This window comes from Schistocerca americana, chromosome 3 (assembly GCF_021461395.2).
Source record: "Schistocerca americana isolate TAMUIC-IGC-003095 chromosome 3, iqSchAmer2.1, whole genome shotgun sequence".
In the NCBI taxonomy this organism is placed as follows: Eukaryota; Metazoa; Arthropoda; class Insecta; order Orthoptera; family Acrididae; genus Schistocerca; species Schistocerca americana.
Genome location: NC_060121.1, coordinates 943,804,512 through 943,828,037, shown reverse-complemented (window position 1 = coordinate 943,828,037; position 23,526 = coordinate 943,804,512). Strand labels below are relative to the sequence as shown.

At 39.6% G+C, this 23,526-nt stretch overlaps 1 protein-coding gene across 1 annotated transcript in view; it reads right to left on the bottom strand.

Moving 5' to 3' along the window:
* LOC124606815 (WD repeat-containing protein 19) overlaps window positions 1-23,526 on the bottom strand; it is a 303,209-nt gene that overhangs the window by 107,149 nt on the left and 172,534 nt on the right. The window contains exons 9-13 of the mRNA XM_047138882.1: window positions 23,265-23,387; window positions 18,732-18,881; window positions 13,630-13,777; window positions 12,438-12,636; window positions 243-340 (exon numbers count right to left, since the gene is read on the bottom strand). Coding sequence (XP_046994838.1) covers window positions 243-340; window positions 12,438-12,636; window positions 13,630-13,777; window positions 18,732-18,881; window positions 23,265-23,387 — 718 coding nt within the window. The remainder of the gene's footprint in view (window positions 1-242; window positions 341-12,437; window positions 12,637-13,629; window positions 13,778-18,731; window positions 18,882-23,264; window positions 23,388-23,526) is intronic.

The following is a 23,526-nucleotide window of genomic DNA, read 5'->3' as shown; positions in this document are numbered from 1 at the left end:
AGAAGATAGTTAAGTATAAATCATTATATTAAAAAAAGAGGCGGGAAGATAACTTGAGATAATTGCAAAAACAGTCAGAATGATGCCATATTTTTCACTGAGGAAGGGTATATTATACAACAATTGTAAAACAGAACATGAAGTCACAATTATGATCCATGGAGTATGCAAATAATTAAACTAAACTATCCTTCACTCAATTCATCATGCCTAATGTATAAATTATTGTATATACAACTTACCAAATTCTACTTCAAGATTTTTCAGTGCTGCTTCTCCTAAACGTGTCCACGATTCCTTGGTGTTCAACAGTTTGCATGTTTTCCATGCATCTGAGAATCTGTTATTCAAAAAAAATTCAAATAATGCAGCACTTTTAACAAAGAAATGTATCACTGTTTGCAATAAAATTTTATAACATGCTCAATGTCTGAATTTCATTATTTTCAAAACCAACAGTCACTGGGTAGGGAAGCTACGAACAGGACAATGAACTGAATTCAAACTACACACTTTAGCATCAAAGAATAAAAATGCTGTTACATAATAATTTAAAATTCATTATAATAGATTCTGCTAGTATGTCGAAGCCTATCTAGTGATAGTACTAAAATACAAAAACTTTCTGTTCTGCTCTTTCCTGCCCACAATGTATTTATGATAAAAAATCCTGCCTTTAGTGTACCAATGAAACTGTTTCATACTACACAAAAACAGTGATCTGCACAACTACGATACTTTAGTAGCTCACTACACAAATATACACTCACATAAATATGGACCATGAGGAAAGGATCATTATGAAATATTGACAATATTATGAGAAAGATAGTTGCTACTCACTATATAGCAGAGATGCCGACTGGCAAATAAGTACAACAAAAAGACTGCCATACAAACAATCTTTCAGCTGCTGAGACCATATTCGGCAGCCGGAGACTGTGGTCATGTGTGTGTTAATTGCATTTGCATTTGTGTGTGTGTGCGTGTTTTTTTTTTTTTTTTTGTCCAGTTCCGATGAAGGCTTTTTTGGCCGAAAGCTTTTTGTTGTGCCTATTTGCCACTCAGCATCTCTGCTATTTGGTGAGTAGCAACTATCCTTTTCATAATATTGTCATTGTTCCATCCTGCATTTTCTTTATTTCATTATGAAATATGAAAGCTGTTAATGCTGCAAAAAAGAAAATGCTGTTACACTTTCAGAGTAATATCACCACATTACTGGCATAAAAACTGTATTATATATTACATGAAGCTGCCACAAATGCAAACACACACACTGCAACATCATATCAAAACATGTGTCTTAGATGTTCACTTCATGAGCTATTAAGATAATACGAACATCGGCGAAGCAATAGTAATCGTTACACTGAATGAAGCTTCAGCATTCTAGGTGTCTTGTAATTTGTTTAAGTGCAGCACCAAGGGTGTGTTGATGAGAGAAGACAATTTTGTCTTCAGAAAGTCACATTTGCTGACTTCTGTATTTTAAAGTAACATATTTTACGAACAGTAGCTGCAGTACTGTGTGACATTGGCACACTGATGGATCTGTGAATTGTGACTAAAACAGTATAAAATTAAACAATGGAAACTCCAACTAGGAATGTCAACAATGTTGGAAAACATAAATTGCTAGTTACTGTAAAGAAGACATGTTAACTGCAGACAGGCACAATTAAAAGACAGTTACATAAGGCTTTCGGGCAAAGCCTTCATCAGCAAAAGAGAAACACACACCATTCACACACACACAAGCAAGCATACTTCATGCATACATGATCACCAACTCTGGAAGCTTGGGCTACAATGAAACTATCATGTGGGATGCAACCAGCAGTCTAGAGGGAACACGGAAGGGTAAGGGGAATGTGAAAGGGGAGGTGAAGGGGGAACGGCGAAGGGGAAAGGGCACAGGGGAAGGGAAAGGGGGAAGGGGAAAGGGAAGGGGAAGGGGATTGTAATGTACAGTGGTGGGAGAGAGGAACGCTGTCTGGAGCAGTGAGCAGGGACTAGAATGCAAACAGGCACAGTATCAGGAGGTTGTGGGGCAGAGAGGTGGGGAAAAAAGGAGCAAAAAAGGAGAAGGGGTGGGGAAAGATGGGTGGGTGCACTGGCAGAGGGCAGCAAACAAAGAGGGTAGGAGACAAGAATACAAAGGAGACGATATGACAGTCGGAGTGGAAACTGTTGGAAAGAGGGTGTGTGATCACATTGTGTTACTGTAGTTTGAGGCTGGGATAATTATGGAAAAGGGGAATCTGTTGTAAGGACAACTCCTGGCTGTGCAGTTCAGAAAAGCTGTTGGTGGAGGGGAGGATCCAAATGGCTCAGGTTATGAAGCAGACATTGAAATAAAGCACGTTACGTCACAGGGTGGTCTACTTTGCTCTTGGCCACACTTTGGCAGTGGCTGTTCATCCTCAGGGTCAGCTGGTTGATAGTCACACCAATGTAAAAAGCTGTACAATGATTGCAGCAGACCTGATAAATAACATGTCTCCTTTCACATATGGCCCAGCCACTGATAGGGTAGGATAAACCTGTGACAGGACTGGAATAGGAAGTACTGGGTGAGTGGAGATGGAACGCAACTTTAGTAGGTGTGGGAAGGATCTCAGGTAGGATGTCCCTCACTTCAGGGCATGACGGCAGATAATCGAAGCCCTGTGGAAGACCCAGGTGCAAGACCTCTCCAATCCACCATGAAGCACTTCGTATTCTAGTCCTGTCACAGGTTTATCCTACCCCATCAAGTGCCACGTTACCTGTGAAAGCAGCCATGTCATTTATCAGCTATGCTGCAATCATTGCACAGCTTTTGATATTGGTCTGACTAGTAACCAGTTGTCCCAAGAGGATGAACCGTCACTGCCAAACTGTGGCCAAGAGCAAAGTAGACAGCTCTGCGGCACAACATAAAGCTAAACACAACTTGCTTGAATTCAATGGCTGCTTCATTACCTGAGCCATCTGAATCCTCCCCTCCACCACGAGCTTTTCTGAACTGCACAGATGGGAGTTACCCTTACAACATATTATCCACTCCCATAATTATCCCAGCCTCAGCCTGTGGTAACATACTGTCCCTACACCCTCTACCCAAAAGTTTCCATCCCTTGTCCTATCATCTCCTCATTCTTGTCTCCCATCCTCTCTGTTTGCTGCCGTCTGCCAACACACCTGTCCATCCTTCCCCACACTTCACACTTTTCTACTCCTTTTTGCCCCATCTCCCTGCCCAATAGTCTCCTGATCCTGCACCTGGTGGCATTCTAGTCCCTGCACATGTCTCCAGACTATGTTCCTCTCTCCCTCTCCACCCCTCCATCCGTACACTACTATCCCTTCCACTTCACTGCCTGCTACAGATTGCTGCTTGCGTCCCACACGAATAGTTACATTCTGGCCCGAGCTGCAAGAGTCAGCAGTCATGTGGGCATGAGATGTGCTTACTTGTGTTTGTGAATGGTGTGTGTTTCTCATTTGCTGATGAAGGCTGGGCCGAAAGCTTTACGCAAGTGTCTTTTAATCGTGCCTGTCTGCAATGTCTTCTTTATGGTAAGTAATGATCTATATTTTCCTACAGTATGGAGTGAGATTCACCTAGAAAACATTCATGGTCTCTCTAATTTAGAGCAATAATTAGCTCTTACCACAGCTTGTAGTGGTTTAATATTACACAAGGGCTGTTCAAAAAGTAAGGTGACTTTCCATATTACACGGGTAACATACTGAGCCATGGCTGGCTCATGCTAAGCACTGAATTAAAAATTCGTTGCGATTATGTGTTTAGTCTCCCGGCGTTATCGTGATTATGCTGTTATCCTCTCCTTCCACTATCTTTGACTGGCGCTTAAAGTTTCTAGCTGGGTGTGTGTGACCAGCCAGCCGGTTGGTGTGGAGCAGTGAGGAATTCTCTGCAGGACGTACTTCGGCCGGGGCCGCTGGCGATCTCTATGTGGTGTCAGAGTGCGTGGGGCTGTTCCCATTGCTACGAGATCCATGGCTCACCGACCCTGGACACGAAAGTTGAATTTTGATTTAATCTACCAGCAAGTCAAGACTGTTCACATTGTGTCGTTTGGAGTGCGTTGCCGGCTGTTGGGATATTCCTGTGAGCAACAACGTCGTTTGCAAGTTGGAAAATTCTAGCCACCTTCCAGTGGAGTTTCACTGTACTTGGTTATTTGAATTGAAATGCACAAGCAGAATCTTCTGCCTTGTGGCTGTTAACGTTCCAGTTACCTGCCCCGGCCATTGATGTAAATTTCAGGCAGTGTAGTTTCCTCATCGTGTTGTTGCTGTTCAGCAAGGTGTGTAGATCTGTTTGCCTGTAACTTTGGTGTGCCCTGTTTTTCTTTATTTTCATGATTCATTGGTCGGTGGCCACTTGGGTACTTATAAGACTCTCCAAAAAAATCAAGGAGCATTTAACTTGGCCCTCTATGGACCGGAATGTGTGAGAGATGATATCTCAATGCTGCTTGTGTAATGGAGCCAAACCCAAGAATGCTCTTCAACAGGGTTTGCTGAGTTCTGAACGAGAGTCATGCCCTATGCACAAACTCTATATTGATTATTTAGGACCTTTACCTAGTACTAAGAAGGGTCATCGATACATACTAGTTATTATCGATGCGTTCTCCAGATTTACTTGGCTCCTCCCGAACCGTAACGTTACTGCTGCCACCACTATTTATCATTTAACTAATATTTTCAGTATTTTTGGCCCACCCAAGCAGCTTGTTAGTGATAACGCTCCTGCTTTTCTTTCGGCTCCTTTCAAGGCCTTCTGTTTTCATAACGGTGTCAGACACATCACTACCACCTCATATTATCCCCAGAGGTCTTTCGCGGAGAGAGTTAACCAAAATCTTAAGTCCACGATGATTATTTATCATCAGAAAAAGAAAACCCCTAGTAAATGGGACTCCAGTCTTCCCTGGCTTAGTTTTTCCTTTAATACCACCAGTCACGAAGCCTTGCGAGCTACGCCCACCTCCTTGATCCTTTCCTACCCGGTTAATTCCCCTCTTTCAAACTTGTGGGAAACTCAAGATCTTATTCCAGCCGATATTAGTCCCCGTGTTATCAAGGAAAACTGGACCCGGGCCAGGAGTAATATAGTCAGAGCCTATAATAAACAAGCTCAGTGTTATAATTGCAATCGGGAAACCTTTAAGGGCAGACCTGGGGATCAAGTTTATGTCTGCAATTTCCTGGGGAGGCAGGTGCGAGGCGGGAATCTTAGTAAATTTACTCCTTGTTTTCTGCGGCCTTGCACCATCGTGCCTATTTTAGGCCCGCTAAATCTGCTGGTCAAGGAGAACAGTTCAGGTAAGCAATATCGGGTTCACCTTAGCCCAGTTAAGTTCAGGTAGTTCAGGGGTTCAATTACCCCCTTCCTGTGTTAAGTTTGAGGGGGAGAGGTTGAGCCGGGGCTGGCTCATGCTAGGCACTGGATTAATCCTTCATTGTGCTTCTGTGTTTAGCCTCCCGCCATTATTGCGATTATGCTCTTATCCTCTCCTTCTGCAGGTGGCAGCAGCGGTGTGTATTGATATTCACACCTTGGACTATCTTTGACTGCTGCTTATAGTTTGCGGATGGGCAGTATGTGACCAGTCAGTCGGTTGGTGTGGAGCAGCGAGGAATGTTCCGCGGGATGTAGTTTGGGTGGGGCCACTGGGGGTCTCTGCGCGGTGTCAGAGTGTGTGGGGCTGTTCCCACTGCTACAAGGTCCGTGGCTCACTGACCCTGGACACGAAAGTTGAGTTTTGATTTAACCTACCAGCAAGTCAAGACTGTTCACATTGTGTCGTTTGAAGTGCATTGTCGGTTGTTGGGATATTCCTGTGAGCAACAACGTGGTTTTCTAGTCAGAAAATCCTAGCCACCTTCCAGTGGAGTTTCACTGTATTTGATTATTTGAATTGAAGTGCACCAGCGAAATCTTCTGCCTTGTGGCCATTAACATTCCGGTTACCTGCCCTGGTCATTGACGTAAATTTCAGGCAGTGTAGTTTCCTCATCGTAATGTTGCTGTCTAGCATGGTGTGTAGTTTGACAGCTCCATGTATGATTGGTTGTGGGCACCAATATCTTCAACATTGTTCCGTTGAACACCCTGTTGTGCCCTGGTCAGGTGAGGTGGAAGTTATCCTGTCGGTGCATTGGGTTGTTGGTGGATCGTGAATGGTTGGCCCGACTGCCTGTCTCACTTAAGCAAACATGAGTGTTTGAATTCCAGGCTGACCCTCGAACATCTGAGCGCCCTTGGGTGTACGCCCCCCCTCCCTTTTTTTTATTAATTAAGGTTGTTTTGCTCTTAAGGCATAAGATTCTTTAAAGAACTGTTTCACGTAAGACCTTTGGCATTTTAAAGGTTTTAATGTTGAATTTTAAGTGTAGGGCCTTCAGCCAATTTTGAGACTGAGTTGTTTTGCTCTTAAGGCTTTCAGCCTAAATTAAAGAACTGTTTCATGTAAGGCCTTTGGTACTTAAAAAAATATTAATGTTATGGGGTTTTAAGTGTTAGGCCTTCAGCTGATTTGAATTTAACTTGTTTGCTCTTGAAGTGTCTGATTCTTTGGGCCTTCAGCCTAACTAAAGAACTGTTTTAAGATAAGGCTTTGCATTTTAAATTTCTATTTTGGTAGCTTTGCCTAATTTAGAGCTGTTTTACGTAAGGCCGTTGCTCTTTTTTTTTTTTTTTTTTTTTTTTTTTTCAAAAATTAATATTGTTTAGCCTTTAGTGTTGGGCTTTCAGCCGATTTTGAATTCAAATTGTTGCTCTGAAAATCTCAGATTCTTTGGGCCGCCTTCAGCCTAAATAAAGAACGGTTGTAAGATCAGGCTTGCCTTTTAAATTTCTGATTATGCTTGTGTTTTAAGTTATTGGCCTTCAGTCATTTTTAAATTAAAGTAGCTTTCAGCCAGTAATTAAGTCCCAAAGATCAAAGCTGTGTGCTTAAAAAAACATTTTTTTGGGGGGGCTCTTGTAATATTTGATCAAATAATAAAGTTGTATGTTTGAGTGTAACTGATAGTCCCTTATTTTGGCCCTTTTCCACAATTTAAACTACCTGTCCTGTCCTGTCCTGTGGGTTAAGCTGGGCGGATTCAGTTTCAAATGTACAGCATACTTCGTTTGTTTTTGACAGATAGAAAGGTTAGACATGTTTTAGTGTGCTCGGCAATTTTCCATTATTACAAAAAATGGAGCAAAGAATATGCAACAAATTTTGAGTGAAAAATGTTGAGAGTGGCAGTGAGTCTGCTCAAAGTAAAAAAAAATTTTTACAAATGGTATAAGCTCTTCCAAGATGGCCGAGAAGATACGAATGACGAACCTCACTCATGACGCGCCAGCACATCAACAACAGATGATAATGTCTAAGGTGTGAAGAAAATTGTTTTGGAAAGTTGTCGAATTACCGTAAGAGAAGTTGCTGATGATGTCTGCATATCAGTGGCTCTTGTCATGCAATTTTTTTGGATGTTTTCAGCACAACATGTGTGTCAGCAATGTTTGTTCCAAAAGTTTTCAAATTTTATCAGAACAACTATCGCATGAGCATCATCACTGAGGTGCACTCTTGAATGACATCAATGATGAGCCTGATTTTTTCAAAAGGGTCATAACTGGTGACAAAACATGGGTTTACAGTTATGATATCGAAACAAAACCCCAATCGTCCCAATGGAAGCATCCCGGAGAGCCAAGACTGAAAAAAGCACATCAAGTTCAATCAAATATCAAAGTTTTGCTCACTGCTGTTTCAATTACCTTGGCACAGAGCATCATGAATTTTTGTCTCAAGGTCATAGGGTCAATAAGGAGTATTACCTTGACATTATGTGCTGTTTGTGAGAAGCAACACACAGTAAACATCCAGAATTGTGGAAAAATAATTCACGGCTTTTGCATCAAAACAGTGCACCTGCTCATTCATTGTTGCTTGTGAGAGGTTTTTGGCCAAAAACAACACGACAATCATTCCTCAGCCACCATATTCACTCGCTTTGGCCCTCTGCAACTTTTTCCTGTTCCCAAAACTGAAGAGACCTATGAAAGTACGAAGATTTTCAGTGATTATGGAAATAAAAACTGAATCACTGGAAGTACTCAAGACAGTACCAAAAAGTACTTATGAAAAGTGCTTTGACGATTGGAAGAAGCATTGGCACAAGTGTATTGTATCTGAGGGGGATTACTTTGAAGGGGACAATTTTGTATGAGGGGAATTACTTTGAAGGGAACAACCTGAATATTGATGAATAAATCAATATTTTTTCATAAAAATATAAAGTCATCTTACTTTTTGAACACACTTCATATTTATTCTGTATGGGTAATGTGGTTGAGAATGTGATCCAACAATACTGTCTCAATGTAGCACCAGTGTTTCTTTGTTTTTGTTGTTGTTGTTGTCGCCAGCAGAATACAAAAAAGTGGATCCCTTTTAGCTTACCATCTGAGTGCCTTGAACATCTTTTCAACTTTCCTCCTTTAAAAATGATATTACTGGTACATTTTACCTTTTTGGTGACACACACACACACACACACACACACACACACACACACGCAGAGAGAGAGAGAGAGAGAGAGAGAGAGCGTGTGCGTGTGTGTGTGTGTGTGTGTGTGTGTGTGTGTGTGTGTGTGTGTGTGTGGGTGGGGGGGGGGGGGGGGGGGGTGGCTAAACCAGCAGAGATTGAGATTAATGAGGAATCAGGACATGAGGATATGTGGAAGTGCAAATTTCCATCTCTGAAATTCAGGGAAAGTGATGCTAGGCTGAAGTATCCAAGTGGCTCATGAACTTAGGTCGTAAGATCCAATTGGCTTGTGAAATGAAGAAGATATTAAAGACTCTTAGTTACACCAAACAGTATGCAAACCAAATGGTTACTTGCCATTCCCAATGTAAGCAGCTCATATGTCTCTTTTTATGTATTCTATGGTCCACCTCGATAGCTGAGTGGCCAGCGCAATGGAATGCCATGCTAAGGGGCCTGGGTTTGATTCCCGGCTGGATGGGAGAACTTCTCCGCTCAGGGACTGGGTGTTGTGTTGTCTTCATCATCCTGAGTGATCATTCGACATGAAAATTAGTCTACTTTGCTTATTTTCATTCGCTTATGTCATATGGTATTATATTTAGGGGTAACTCTTCCCATTTTTAAAGGATATTTTTGGCTCAGAAACGGGCAGTTCAGGCAATAAGTGGTGTAAGTTCATGAACCTCTTGTCGACCACTGTTCACGAGTCTGAGTATTTTGACATTGGCATCTCAATAATATTCCCTACTATCATTTCTTGTTAAGAATGTTAGGTTATTCCCAAGAATAAGCAACTTTCACTCAGTTAATACGCGGCAGAAATCAAACCTGCACTTGGCTCAGACTTCTTTAACTCTTGTGTAGAAAGGTGTGGAGTATACTGCTGCGTCCATAAGCTACCACTCAAATTCAAAAATCTTACCGAGCGAGGTAGCGCAGTGGTTAGCACACTGGACTCGCATTCGGGAGGACGACGGTTCAATCCCGTCTCCAGCCATCCTGATTTAGGTTTTCCGTGATTTCCCTAAATCGTTTCAGGCAAATGCCGGGATGGTTCCTTTGAAAGGGCACGGCCGATTTCCTTCCCCATCCTTCCCTCACCCGAGCTTGCGCTCCGTCTCTAATGACCTCGTTGTCGACGGGACGTTAAACAACACTAACCTAACCAAAAATCTTAGCAGTAATCTGTTTTCAAATCAAAACTGAAGAGTTTTCTCATGGGTCACTCCTTCTATTCTGCTGATGAGTTCCTTGAAAAATTAAGCTGATTCTTGTTGTACTGGTGAATGCGTTTACTTAAACATACGGATTGACTTTTTTCGGGTTCATAAACATTTTATTTTTATCTGTTATTACTTTTATGTTGTAATTTCATGTACTGACACATTCCATGACCTTGGAGTTTTGCTCCTCAATTTGGTCCTATGAAACTTGATGTATAAATAAAATAAAATAAAACCCTCATCTCATTCCCACTGATGCGCAAGTCACCAAAGTGGTATCAACTCAAAAGACTTGCACCAGGCAACTGGTCTACCCAACGGGAGGCCCTAGCCACACAAAAAAATCTACTCACCAATCAGTGGCAGGAGAACACACATATGAGAGGTATTACACATATAAAAGGTATTATTGGATGGTAATTCTCCCGTAACCCAGTGTTCTGGGTAATTTTTCCTAACTCTACCCCTTTTTCTAAACCTTACCAGTCCTTTTCCTTCTCCCCTCTTCTTTCCCTTACAACCCTTGTGCCGGAAGGAGGTGTCACAGTCTCCAAAATCTTGCATATATAATATCTTTTACAAGTGTATTCTCCTGCCGCCACTTCATAAGTAGGTTTTTTAGCTATACAGTTACATTATATTTTCAAAAATTGATTGTTTTGTTGATATTTATTTATTTTGGAGTTTTGTGATGGTCATCTCTATATGACAAGCCTTGCAGTGAACACAAGTCACCTGGTACACAACACCTGTAGTTTTATATGTCACCCAAAGTTAATACTGTAAGATTAACCAGCAGCCGGGCTAAAGCAGGTTTACCAGGTGGGTGCATCATATGGTCTTATAATGGGAACAGCTGTAGATGTATAAATCTTGGAGTAGAGACAGTGTTCTAAAAATGATATGTAGTTTAACAACGATTTTACAAAGGTTACGAATGTGATGGAAGGCAACACTGGATGAAGTTGGAGGGTGTTAGGGACAGGTTGTCCCATTTCTGGATAAACTTGAGAAAGTATTAGTCCTGGAGCGGTAATCTTGAGTATATTTCAAGCCTCATGTTCCTGGGTGACAAATGGACATCTATCAGCCTTTAATGAGCCAGAGGTTGCAGTTTCACGTTGATAAGGAAGCCCCCTTTCTTGCAGCCCATGAAAAAGTTAAGATACTTTGGGTAAGGATGAAAGGAGCTAATGCAACAATAAGCAAAATTTTTGGAAGGTTCTGGTGTATATTGAGAGAGACAGTGTTCCAGAGCTAAGAGGATATCTTTGTATGTGACTTTGGTGTAAAGAAATCAATGTTCACAAGCAAAGTTTATGGTGGAAGAGGAGTGGAATGGATTAAATTATCCAGGAAGTGTTGGTAACTTTTACATAGCATGGGAAGTTCTGCACGATGGATCAGACGTTCTGGTCAACCAAAACTGTCATGTTTTCAGTAGTGGCTTTGAAGCCTTCCACAACTGGGTAGCCAAGACCATTCTCTATGTAAGCAGAAGGTAAGGGTGTCAAACCATTCATGGCAAAAAAATTTATTTTTAAATTTATTATTAGTATTCTGCAAATTATTTAGTGACCTGTTCCATAACTGAGTATTTAAGTTACCATGGTTCTGTGAAACCTGAGGAAGGGGGCTAATAAAATAAATGGAGAAATTGATACAATTGAAGGACCTTGGTTGAACCCTATGATTTTTAAGTATTTGTGCAGTTCAGTCTGGACAGAGGGAATGAGACCGTGAAATATTTTTGTTCAAGGAAATGTCTGAGAATTGAAATAGTCCCACTGTTATGTAATCCCTGTGGTCAAGTACCATTGTCGTGGAACCTTCTTATTTTGGGAAGAGAATAGCAGAGCAGTCAGGTTTCATATAATTGGTGATACAGGACTTAGTTTGAGTATAGTTTCAGAGAAGTTTATCAGGAAGGATTGGAAGGCAATGCTGAAAAAGAGCAATTGAGAGAAAGCCTGAGAAATAGATGGAGTTTCCATTGCTTGAAAAATGCTTTTTGGAGAGAGAAGAGGTTGTTTCTGAGTTTAGGCAAGGGACTTTTTTTTTTCTTTTTTTTTTTTTTTTTTTTTACAGAGACTCGAACTTACAGTTCTGCACATGTGGCAGCCAAATGCGCTTTACAGTGAATATGAGACACAGAAAACTTACAGAGCTGCCATAACTGAGAATGGGGGTCTTATGTGGTAACTGAGATAAGCTCCACTGTTGAACAGGAGTATGGTGTACCAGTAAGAACTGTGTGAGTCAAGTGCATTATAACCTTATGAACCATATTTAGCAAAAGGCACATGTTCAGTGATGTAATTTTGTTATGATGCTGTTCTGACAGCCATCACATTAGTGTTAATGTTGTTATAACAACATGTATTTATAATCATAAGGCCAAAAGAAAAGCTTCTCACTAAAAATTACAGGAGAAGGAAGCACAAGGGGAGGGGAAAGGACATTTTAATTGCTCCATAATATAATGGCTGCAAACAAAATAAAATGAATTCTTTCTATTGATGACTTTATCAAGTAGAAGCTCAGTGTTCGCTTTTAGCATTGTGAAGACAGTACAATCTGATGCAGAAAAGAGTTCAACTGTAGCAACAAAGGGACTTAGGCCCTGATGAATGGTAATTGTTACCTGCACAGTGTGATTTGGTGCTGCAGCAGTTCCTCCAGGTAGTCAATGGATGTAGAGGCTCCAGCAGGGGGTTGTGGTCCCAGAGGAAGTGACATGAGCCGTCCAGCAAGTGTAACCAGCTCTACTTGTGTACCGACCATCAATACAGGCACCTGGTTGGCTGGCAGTCGAGTAGTACTCACTTGTTCCACACCCGTTCCTGCTTGCAGAACACCAAAGTGTGTAGAGAATGGCAGACACAATTCAAAAGACAAAATACTCAAATTTCAAAAATTTTGGAGCACTCTGTTGACAAGAAAACTATAAGTAAGACAACACTTGACAAGAATGAAATGCAAATGTCCAAGCAGTGCAGCTGTTATTACCCATAAGGTATCAAATTGATAGAGTAGTTCGTGAGGAACAAGTATGGCTGGTCTGCTATCAATATGCACTGCAGATAGCATTGTAAGTCAATGTCTCAACCCTCTAGCCTAAACTTGACGCATCACACAAAGATTCATTGACCACTATATGAGGAATATTGTAATTGATGGAAGAGTCTGGAGTAGGCCTTTATTCACCAGCAGATGTCAAGCAGCTGATGATTATAATGATAATAATTATTACATTTGTACTCCAAATGCCATCATATAATGTGTAGGAGGTAAACATGGAGTAAAAAAATGACACCAACAAACTTCAGAAGGGTTGCACAGAGTGTCTTGAGGAACAAACTCGATAGGAACCCACATCTGAAAATGCCATCAAATGACACTACAGAATGCTGAGTTCATAGAAGCCAACTCCTACCTCTAGGTGACGTGTAGCAACAAATGTGAGTTTCTACAGTGAGGCTGCACCTAATAGTCTCTATAGTGTTGTTTTAACATGCAAGGACACTCTCAGTGTCATCTAACATCTGGAATGTTGTCAGGCTTATTGTGAGAATTTATGTGAGCCTACAAAGTCACACCTGCTGGTGAAGTGTTTGCCACACAGAGTCAGTGGATGGCATTTCTAGGGTTGGGTTCCTATCCTCAATTTGTTCCACAAGACATCCTCTATAACTTCTTGAAATCTGTCAGTATCATTTTTACAGCCCATATGTCCTGCTTTTCTTATTAATATAATCAAGACACACTATAGAATATTGTGAGACTTCAGAATTATTAATACTAAAGCCAGTAACATATACAACAAATTTACATACCGTTGACAGAATTTCTTATGTACACATATATTACAATTTCAGAGTCATCAAAAGCAGCAAACGTGTCTCGTCCTTCAGAAGCTGAGTCCCAAAGTACTCCACGACATTTTGCTGGCAAGTCAGGGATCTTCAGAGCCTGATCGGTCACCTGTACTTTAAGAATTATTTTCAGAACTTTTTGCAGTTTATACTAAAGCACATCACTATTTGTAATATTTTAAAAACAAAGGCAGGTTTGATTTGGACCTATATCAAGATACAGAAGCAGGACAGCTTTATAATTATTCATCATTATAGTTTATTGTACAAGAAGATTATTGGCCTCTAAAGCAAAAAAATCATAAAAGAGCATTTGCAACCTGTGTTAAGTTCACAATCAGACAAATTTTCCAAGGATTCCGAAAACTCACTATAAAACTATTTTACAATTGTTATGATTCCTATCGTAGTATTCAGCCTGTGTTTTGAAAAAAAAATGTGATTACAAGACATTGGATAGTTTCATAAGGCTTAATTTTCATAAACTGAATGTAACTATATAACCTTTCCACTATTTTGAAGAGGTAAATTTGATGATGTAATGTAATGTAATTATAGACCAAGATAAGTTTAATGACATAAATGCTTATCCTGTTGAGAATGGTCTTTCAGATCATGGTGCACAGCTAGTTACAGTACATGACATAGCTCCATGCAGTATATCAAATCAGAATTTCAAAACAGTGCATTCAATTAACAATATAAATATTGCAAACTTTAGGGAAAGCCTACAGCAGCTAGACTGGGATGAAGTGTATAAGGAACCCGATGCAAACTTGAAATATAACTTATTTCATGATACATTTTTTACGGTATTTGAAAATTGTTTTCCCAAGAAAATAGTTAAACATAATTCCAAGAAAACATATAAAAAACCTTGGCTAACTAAAGGAATAAGAATATGTTGCAACCGTAAAAGAGAACTGTATCTAACAGCAAGAGGGAGTACTGACCCCGAAATTGTTCAATATTATAAAAACTATTGTGCCGTACTAAGAAAACTTATTAAAAAGTCCAGAAGCATGTGTATCATGTCTGAGATCAGTAACTATGATAATAAGATTAAAGCAATTTGGAATATTATTGAAAGGGAAACAGGGCAACCAAGAGCACAGGAAGACTTTAGTGCCATAAAACTGAATGACAAGTGTACTAACAAACAATCAGAAATTGAAAATATTTTCAATAATCATCTTTTAAATGTTGTGGAGAAAATAGGATCTAGATCTTCACTAGAAGAGGCAAGGCTACTAATAGAAGAGGCCATACCTGTGCAGTTTGAAACAACTGTATTTCCACCAACCTCTCCCTCTGAAATCAGTAAAATAATAAACTCACTGAAAAGTAAAAGCTCTTACGGAATTGATGGCATTTCCAGCAAGGTACTTATAGCTTGTTCCCCATAGATAAGTAGGATTCTCAGCCATGTATGTAATAGCTCTTTGGAGCAGGGTGTTTTCCCCGATAGATTGAAATATGCCATTGTAAAACCATTGCATAAAAAGGGGGATACATCGGATGTCAACAACTACCACCCAGTCTCTCTTCTGACAGCTCTATCAAAAATTTTTGAGAAAGTAATGTATTCAAGAGTAGCCTCCCATATTTGTAAAAATAAAGTACTAACAAAATGTCAGTTTGGTTTTCAGAAAGGCTTTTCAACAGAATATGCTATATATGCTTTCACTGATCAAATATTAAATACTCTGAATAACCGGACATCACCCATTGGTATTTTTTGTGATCTCTCAAAGGCCTTTGATTGTGTAAATCATGGAATTCTTTTAGATAAGCTAAATCATTATGGTTTGAGGGGGGCAGTGCACAAATGGTTTAATTCATACTTAACTGGAAGAATGCAGAAAGTTGAAATAAGTGGTTCATGTAATGTTATAACAACAGCTGATTCCTCAAACTGGGGGGCTATCAGGTACGGGGTCCCACAGGGTTCGGTCTTAGGTCCTTTACTGTTCTTGATATACATTAATGACTTACCATTCCACATTGATGAAGATGCAAAGTTAGTTCTTTTTGCTGATGATACAAGTATAGTAATGACATCCAAAAACCAAGAACTAAGTGATGTAATTGTAAATGATGTTTTCCACAAAATTATTAAGTGGTTCTCAGCAAATGGACTCTCTTTAAATTTTGATAAAACACAGTATATACAGTTCCGTACAGTAAATGGCACAACTCCAGTAATAAATATAGACTTTGAACAGAAGTCTGTAGCTAAGGTAGAATTTTCAAAATTTTTAGGTGTGTCCATTGATGAGAGGTTAAACTGGAAGCAACACATTGATGGTCTGCTGAAACGTCTGAGTTCAGCTACATATGCTATTAGGGTTATTGCAAATTTTTGTGATAAGAATCTCAGTAAATTAGCTTACTATGCCTACTTTCATTCACTGCTTTTGTATGGCATCATATTCTGGGGTAATTCATCGTTGAGTAGAAAAGTATTCATTGCTCAAAAACGCGTAATCAGAATAATTGCTGGTGCCCACCCACGGTCGTCCTGCAGACATCTATTTAAGGATCGAGGGATCCTCACAGTAACCTCACAGTATATATATTCACTTATGAAATTTGTTGTTAATAATCCAACACAGTTCAAAAGTAATAGCAGCGTGCATAGCTACAACACCAGGAGAAAGGATGATCTTCACTATGCAGGGTTAAATCTGACTTTGGCACAGAAAGGGGTAAATTATGCTGCCACAAAAGTCTTTGGTCACCTACCAAACAGCATCAAAAGCCTGACAGATAGCCAACCAACATTTAAAAATAAATTAAAAGAATTTCTAGATGACAACTCCTTCTACTCATTGGCTGAATTTTTAGATATAAATTAAGGGAGGGGAAAAAAACCTACTTAAACATTAGTGTCATGCAATATTTTGTGTAATGTAATATCTTCTACAGACATCTTTTATTAACCTGACACGTTCCACATCATTACGAAGTGTCGTATTCATGATCTATGGAACAAGTATTAATCTCATCTAATCTAAGCAATTGATTGCATTCTTATCTAGCACGAAACATGCACTGTTTTTGGTGGAGTTTGAATACAAGAGCCGGTAAATTTATTGGACATTACGTGAATCATATGCCACAAGTTCTATTCAACAGCCGATTAGAAGTTAGTTTTGGTCCACTAAATATCCAATGATACCAATATGGGAAGACTAAATGCAATCTTTTGACAGAGGATATGTCTCTCGCCTAACAAACGGAAATGTTGGAGGCCTAAAAAAATTGCAAGAATGTTTCTTATGGCACACACAATGAGCAGGTTGTGAAAAACAGGAGAAACTCTATGCCAGGAGAAAGTGATAATGGTGGATGGGGAAGATCTAACGTGAAAATTAAATACAGTGGAAGTGTTTGCAACTGTGTCACGCCGTTTCAGCAAGAACTGCTATAAAACTAATAAAGATTAATTTAAATTAATAACCACTCAGTTTAATTATTTGTAGAGAACCTGCCTGCTTAGCGAAATATCAACTCCTAAAAATCCCTAGGTCCACCGTTTCTGATGTGATAGTGAAGTGGAATCGTGAAGGGACATGTACAGCACAAAGGTGTACAGGCCGACCTTGTCTGTTGACTGACAGAGAATGCAGACAGTTGAAGAGGATTGTAATGTGTAATAGGCAGACATCTATCCAGACCATCACACAGGAATTCCAAACTGCATCAGGATCCACTGCAAGTATTATGATAGCTAGGCCGGAGGTGAGAAAACTTGGATTTCATGGCTGAGCAGCTGCTCATAAGCCACACATCACGCCGGTAAATGCCAAATGATGCCTCTCTTGGTGTAAGGTGTGTAAACACTGGATGATTAAATAGTGGAAAAACATTGTTTGGAGTGACAAATCACGGTGCACAATGTGGCGATCTGAAGGCAGCATGTGGGTATGGCGAACACACAGTGAACTTCACCTGCCAGCGTGTGGTGTTATGGTGTGGTCGTGTTTTTCATGGAGGGGGCTTGCACCCCTTGTTGTTTTCCATGGTACTACCACAGCACAGGTGTATAGTGATGTTTTAAGTACCTTCTTCCTTCGCACTGCTGAAGAGCAATTCAGGGATGGTAACTGCATTTTTCAACACGATCGAGCACCTGTGGCGGAGTGGTTACACTACAATAACATCTCCATAATGGACTGGCCTGCACAGAGTCCTGTCCTGTATCCTACAGAACACCTTTGGGCTGTTTTGGAATGTCGACTTCATGCCAGGCCTCACTGACCAACATCGATACCTCTCCTCAGTGCAGTGCTCCATGAAGAATGGGCTGCCATTCCCCAAGAAACCTTCCAACACCATACTGAATTCCAGCATTACCGATGGAGGGCGCCACAAAATTGTAAGTCATTTTCAGCCAGGTGTTCAGATACTTTTGATCACATAGTGTATGTACCAAGACCAGGCCATATGCAATTTACAATTTTAACGTTTATATATTTCTTAATTATATGTTATTTGGATGTAACAGTAGCTTAAAATTCTTCAAAATGAACACTATTAGCGTAGAGTAAGGATTGCTTAAAATTGAAACAATAACAAAACTCTTATTCGATTTTTCTTGAATAATAATTAACATTAGAGGGAACAATAACTTTTGACAATATTGTGAAAAGGATAGATTGCTACTTACCACATAGCAGAGATGTCAGGTTGCAGACAGGCACAAGAAAAAGGCTACTAAACACAAAAGCTTTTTCAGGAGGCATTCTTCTGAAACTGATAACATACGCACATACCTTCACACAAACACAGCTTACACACATACACCCACTGTCTCTGGCTGCTAATGTGTGTGTGAATGTGTGGGTGTATGTTGTCTATTTCAGAAAAAGCCTTTCTGGCAAAAGCTTGTGTGTTTAGTAGTCTTTTTGCTGTACCTGTCTGTGACTAAGCATCTTGCTATATGGTGGGTAGTAATCTATTTCTTTCATAATATTGTCATTATTCCATCCTGTATTTTCCATTGTTTGAACAATAACTTTTGCTAGGCCAAATATTTAATATGTGGAATCATTTCTCACAGGATTATAAATGTAGCCTTCACTCTTGTCATCAATGAAAATGACACGGCTTCCACTTTGGTTTGAGTAGATACTGCATATTCCAATAGTGTGCTGAAAATCTACCACTATCTTCCAGTCTTCAATGAAGAAGTAATGGATATGGCCCATCTGTAAAAAATTAAAAATTTAAAGCGCATGTGTAAGATATGTTACTGGAATTCACTTCTAACTACTACAAACTATTACAGCTGAGGCTGAGTTCATAGCAAACCACAGTAGCACTTACTATGTTTGGAGTTATTGTGACTAGAACATCATTCTTTGGTAGCCAAATAAAGAAGTTAAAGATAAAGTGGGAAAGACAAAAATGTATATAAATTCAGTCTTGCCTCAACAAACATATTTTTTTTATTTTTTAAAGAAAAAAGCCAAGAGGTCCTGAAGGAATCATATCAGCTTCCCAAATTTCAAAATTTAATGCCTCTTTCTATAAATTACTCTAAACCACATAAAAGCTTTGCACAATACTGAAATTGACTAGTTTCATTTTGCTTATTTATTTACACTGAAAGCATAAACATATAAAGAAACAAACAACATTTAATACAAGTAATACAATAAGACTTTAAGCATATAAACAGACTTCACACACACACACACACACACACACACACACACACACACACACGCATTATAATTATAAATCTTGAGAATTATAACTCTAAAAAGATTCTCTGATAATGGAGATATACACACACAGTTCTTACACAGTGCTGTGACATAACAGCAGGAGTGTGCGTATTTGTTTTCGTCACTATTTGAACACCAGTGTACCAGAACTGTGAGCATGGGATGCAGCTCTTCAACAAGCTGTTGGCTCCAAAGCCCTTTTGCACTATGGCTCGCTACACAGTGCTTTGATACTGACACTGAGCTGAATGCCGGTATAAACCAGTGGTTGCAATTGCAGGTGGCAGATTTCTACAGAAATTGTATTCAAAAACTTGTGCCGTGATATAATAAGTGTGTCAGTTTGAATGGCAAGTAGGTAGAAAAATAGCTTAAGCGAGTACCTTTAAAATGTATATACTAAAATTTGGTTTTCCCATATTGTTACTTTTTTATTTCAAAATATCTGTTTCTTTCTGGGTAGGCCTGGTATACGGTAGTGTAGTGTGGGATGATATGAGTGAGGGAGTACAACGCCTCATTCACTGGTTACTCAACATGTGATATGAGCTGCTGTGAATAAATGAACACTGCAGGTCTGTTTACATCCCACAATGTAAATGTTGAGAAAGCAATTTATTGAAAAATGGTACATGGTTATATAATTGTCAATGTGGTGTGAAGGGAAGCACGCTTCACTTGGGCAGCCAATTTGTTATTTTTGTTCCGTGATCCAGTCTTGATATTAATATTTCCCTACTAAAAGTGTTATTGCATGAAGGAAGAGACAAGTAGGTGTCCTCTTTTGAGTACATTTGACGAAATGTATCCTAATAAATACTTATGCCTTCCTCTTGCTTCATTATCACTTGTGTTGCAGATTGACACCTATTTAGCCCTACAGAGTGGAGAAGTTTCAGACTTCCAAACTCTAGAAAGATAAATAGATGTTCAAACACTTAACTTCATATCAACTAGTGATTCCGTTCCGTAATCATGTAAACAATTTTAACAGATATTAATGACTACAGTAGGTAAATTGCTCACTAACCCCCCTCCCCACCGACGTTCCAAGTTGTCCAGCCATCATAATCTGCTCTATGTAAAATCCACATACATTGGAGTTTTGCTCATCCTCAGAAAATCCACATACATTGGAGTTTTGCTCATCCTCAGCAGACACAATGAACAGTATAATTTCTCTATATACCTGGTACCTGCTGAGAGCTATTCATGTACTCTCATGTGCCTGCAATGTGGCCTCTGCAAGCTCTACATCACAGTGGAGTGAATTGTGGATGCTCAATGTAAAAAGGATGAAGGAAGGAACGTTAGAGTTTAACATCCCATACATGTAAAGGTCATTAGACATCAATATCCAATATTTTTCAAAGTCATCGGATACGGTACACTAGTTCAGTAGGCACAAGGCTGGGAAAGAAGAAAAATTAGACACAGACACACACACACACACACACACACACACACACACACACACACACACACACACAAAACTACATACTTCATTCACACAGATTTCTGGTTCATTCACCTAGGGTCAAAGGACACTACATGTAATATCTGGCAGAACTGAAATACCAAATAACTACAACCTGATATATATATATATATATATATATATATAATAGAGGGAAACATTCCACGTGGGAAAAATATATCTAAAAAGAAAGATGATGAAACTTACCAAACAAAAGCGCTGGCAGGTCGATAGACACACAAACAAACACAAACATACACACAAAATTCTAGCTTTCGCAACCAATGGTTGCCTCGTCAGGAAAGAGGGAAGGAGAAGGAAAGACAAAAGGATATGGGTTTTAAGGGAGAGGGTAAGGAGTCATTCCAATCCCGGGAGCGGAAAGACTTACCTTAGGGGGAAAAAAGGACAGGTATACACTCGCACACACACACATATCCATCCACACATACACAGACACAAGCAGACATTTGTAAAGGCCAAATGTCTGCTTGTGTCTGTGTATGTGTGGATGGATATGTGTGTGTGTGCGAGTGTATACCTGTCCTTTTTTCCCCCTAAGGTAAGTCTTTCCGCTCCCGGGATTGGAATGACTCCTTACCCTCTCCCTTAAAACCCATATCCTTTTGTCTTTCCTTCTCCTTCCCTCTTTCCTGACGAGGCAACCATTGGTTGCGAAAGCTAGAATTTTGTGTGTATGTTTGTGTTTGTTTGTGTGTCTATCGACCTGCCAGCGCTTTTGTTTGGTAAGTTTCATCATCTTTCTTTTTAGATATATATATATATATATATATATATATATATATATATATATATATAATAGAGGGAAACATTCCACGTGGGAAAAATATATCTAAAAAGAAAGATGATGAAACTTACCAAACAAAAGCGCTGGCAGGTCGATAGACACACAAACAAACACAAACATACACACAAAATTCTAGCTTTCGCAACCAATGGTTGCCTCGTCAGGAAAGAGGGAAGGAGAAGGAAAGACAAAAGGATATGGGTTTTAAGGGAGAGGGTAAGGAGTCATTCCAATCCCGGGAGCGGAAAGACTTACCTTAGGGGGAAAAAAGGACAGGTATACACTCGCACACACACACATATCCATCCACACATACACAGACACAAGCAGACATTTGTAAAGGTCTTTGCCTTTACAAATGTCTGCTTGTGTCTGTGTATGTGTGGATGGATGTGTGTGTGTGTGTGCGAGTGTATACCTGTCCTTTTTTCCCCCTAAGGTAAGTCTTTCCGCTCCCGGGATTGGAATGACTCCTTACCCTCTCCCTTAAAACCCATATCCTTTTGTCTTTCCTTCTCCTTCCCTCTTTCCTGACGAGGCAACCATTGGTTGCGAAAGCTAGAATTTTGTGTGTATGTTTGTGTTTGTTTGTGTGTCTATCGACCTGCCAGCGCTTTTGTTTGGTAAGTTTCATCATCTTTCTTTTTAGATATATATATATATATATATATATATATATATATATATATATATATACAGGAATCACTCTGAATTGGTCCTTGAGACTCAAACAACAGTACATCAAGTTAACTACAAAACTTGGCTCAAGAGTGAATCTACTTCGCAAGACTGCTGGAAAAAGTTGGGGGTGCAGACACCAATGTCCAACACTTTGGTGCACTCGCTCTAGTGTATTCTGCTGGTGAATAATGCAATTGTATGTGGGAAAACACCACCAACACAGTGAAGATTGATGTGCAGCTCAATGAAACCATGAGAGTTATCGCTGGGACCACTAGATCAGTGGTCTCCCGTCCTACCTAACATTGGTTCACAAGATCTAAGAAGGAAAGTGGCTACGATAAATATGCTCAAGAAGATCACTTCTCATAAGAACTCACCATTGTGCAATGTCCTACAAGGTTCACCATCAACTCATCTGAAATCACATAATGACCTTTGGTTGAGTCTGAAAATATCACTTCTTTCAATGTGACCTCCAAGTGTCAACAACTCTGGAATGAACATCAACCCAGCAACACTCACCTGGTTTGAGATCAGACAAAGAAGATTGAAGGATTCCAACTACTGTGCCAAACATAGTTGTGGCTGAACAGCATTAGGGCAGGTGAAGGGAGGTGTCGTTGCACCTTGAAGAAGTGGGGTTTCTGTTCATCTGCTGATTGCAGAGTGGAGGAGCAAACAATAGAACACATTGTTAAGGAGTGCTCACTATGAGCATTTGATAGAGATATGAGCAAGTGATTCTGAGTGCTCTAGATTGTTTGTTACATTTGGACATTTCCATTTGATTTAGATACTTTTGCGTATTTGGAAAACCGTGCAATAAATAATCAAAAACATCGACCTTAATTAAAGCACCACAGAAAACTTCTTAATAAAACATGTTACTTACATCAGTAGCATATATCAGGAAATCAGTTGTAAGAGAATGGCATGTGATGTTCATTTCCTGCTTGGTTTCATCTGGGAACATCTTCATTTCACGATCTTCATCACTGCCATTGCCTGGTTCAATCTGCATGCACAGTAACTTTATTACACTGTATCAAGTTTCACAGTAACAGAAACTCTTCTAAATAGTAGGTAAAGCATTTCAAAACACCAAGAAAATAAGAAAACTTATGACATCAGCAGAAAACTGTTAGACTAGGTCA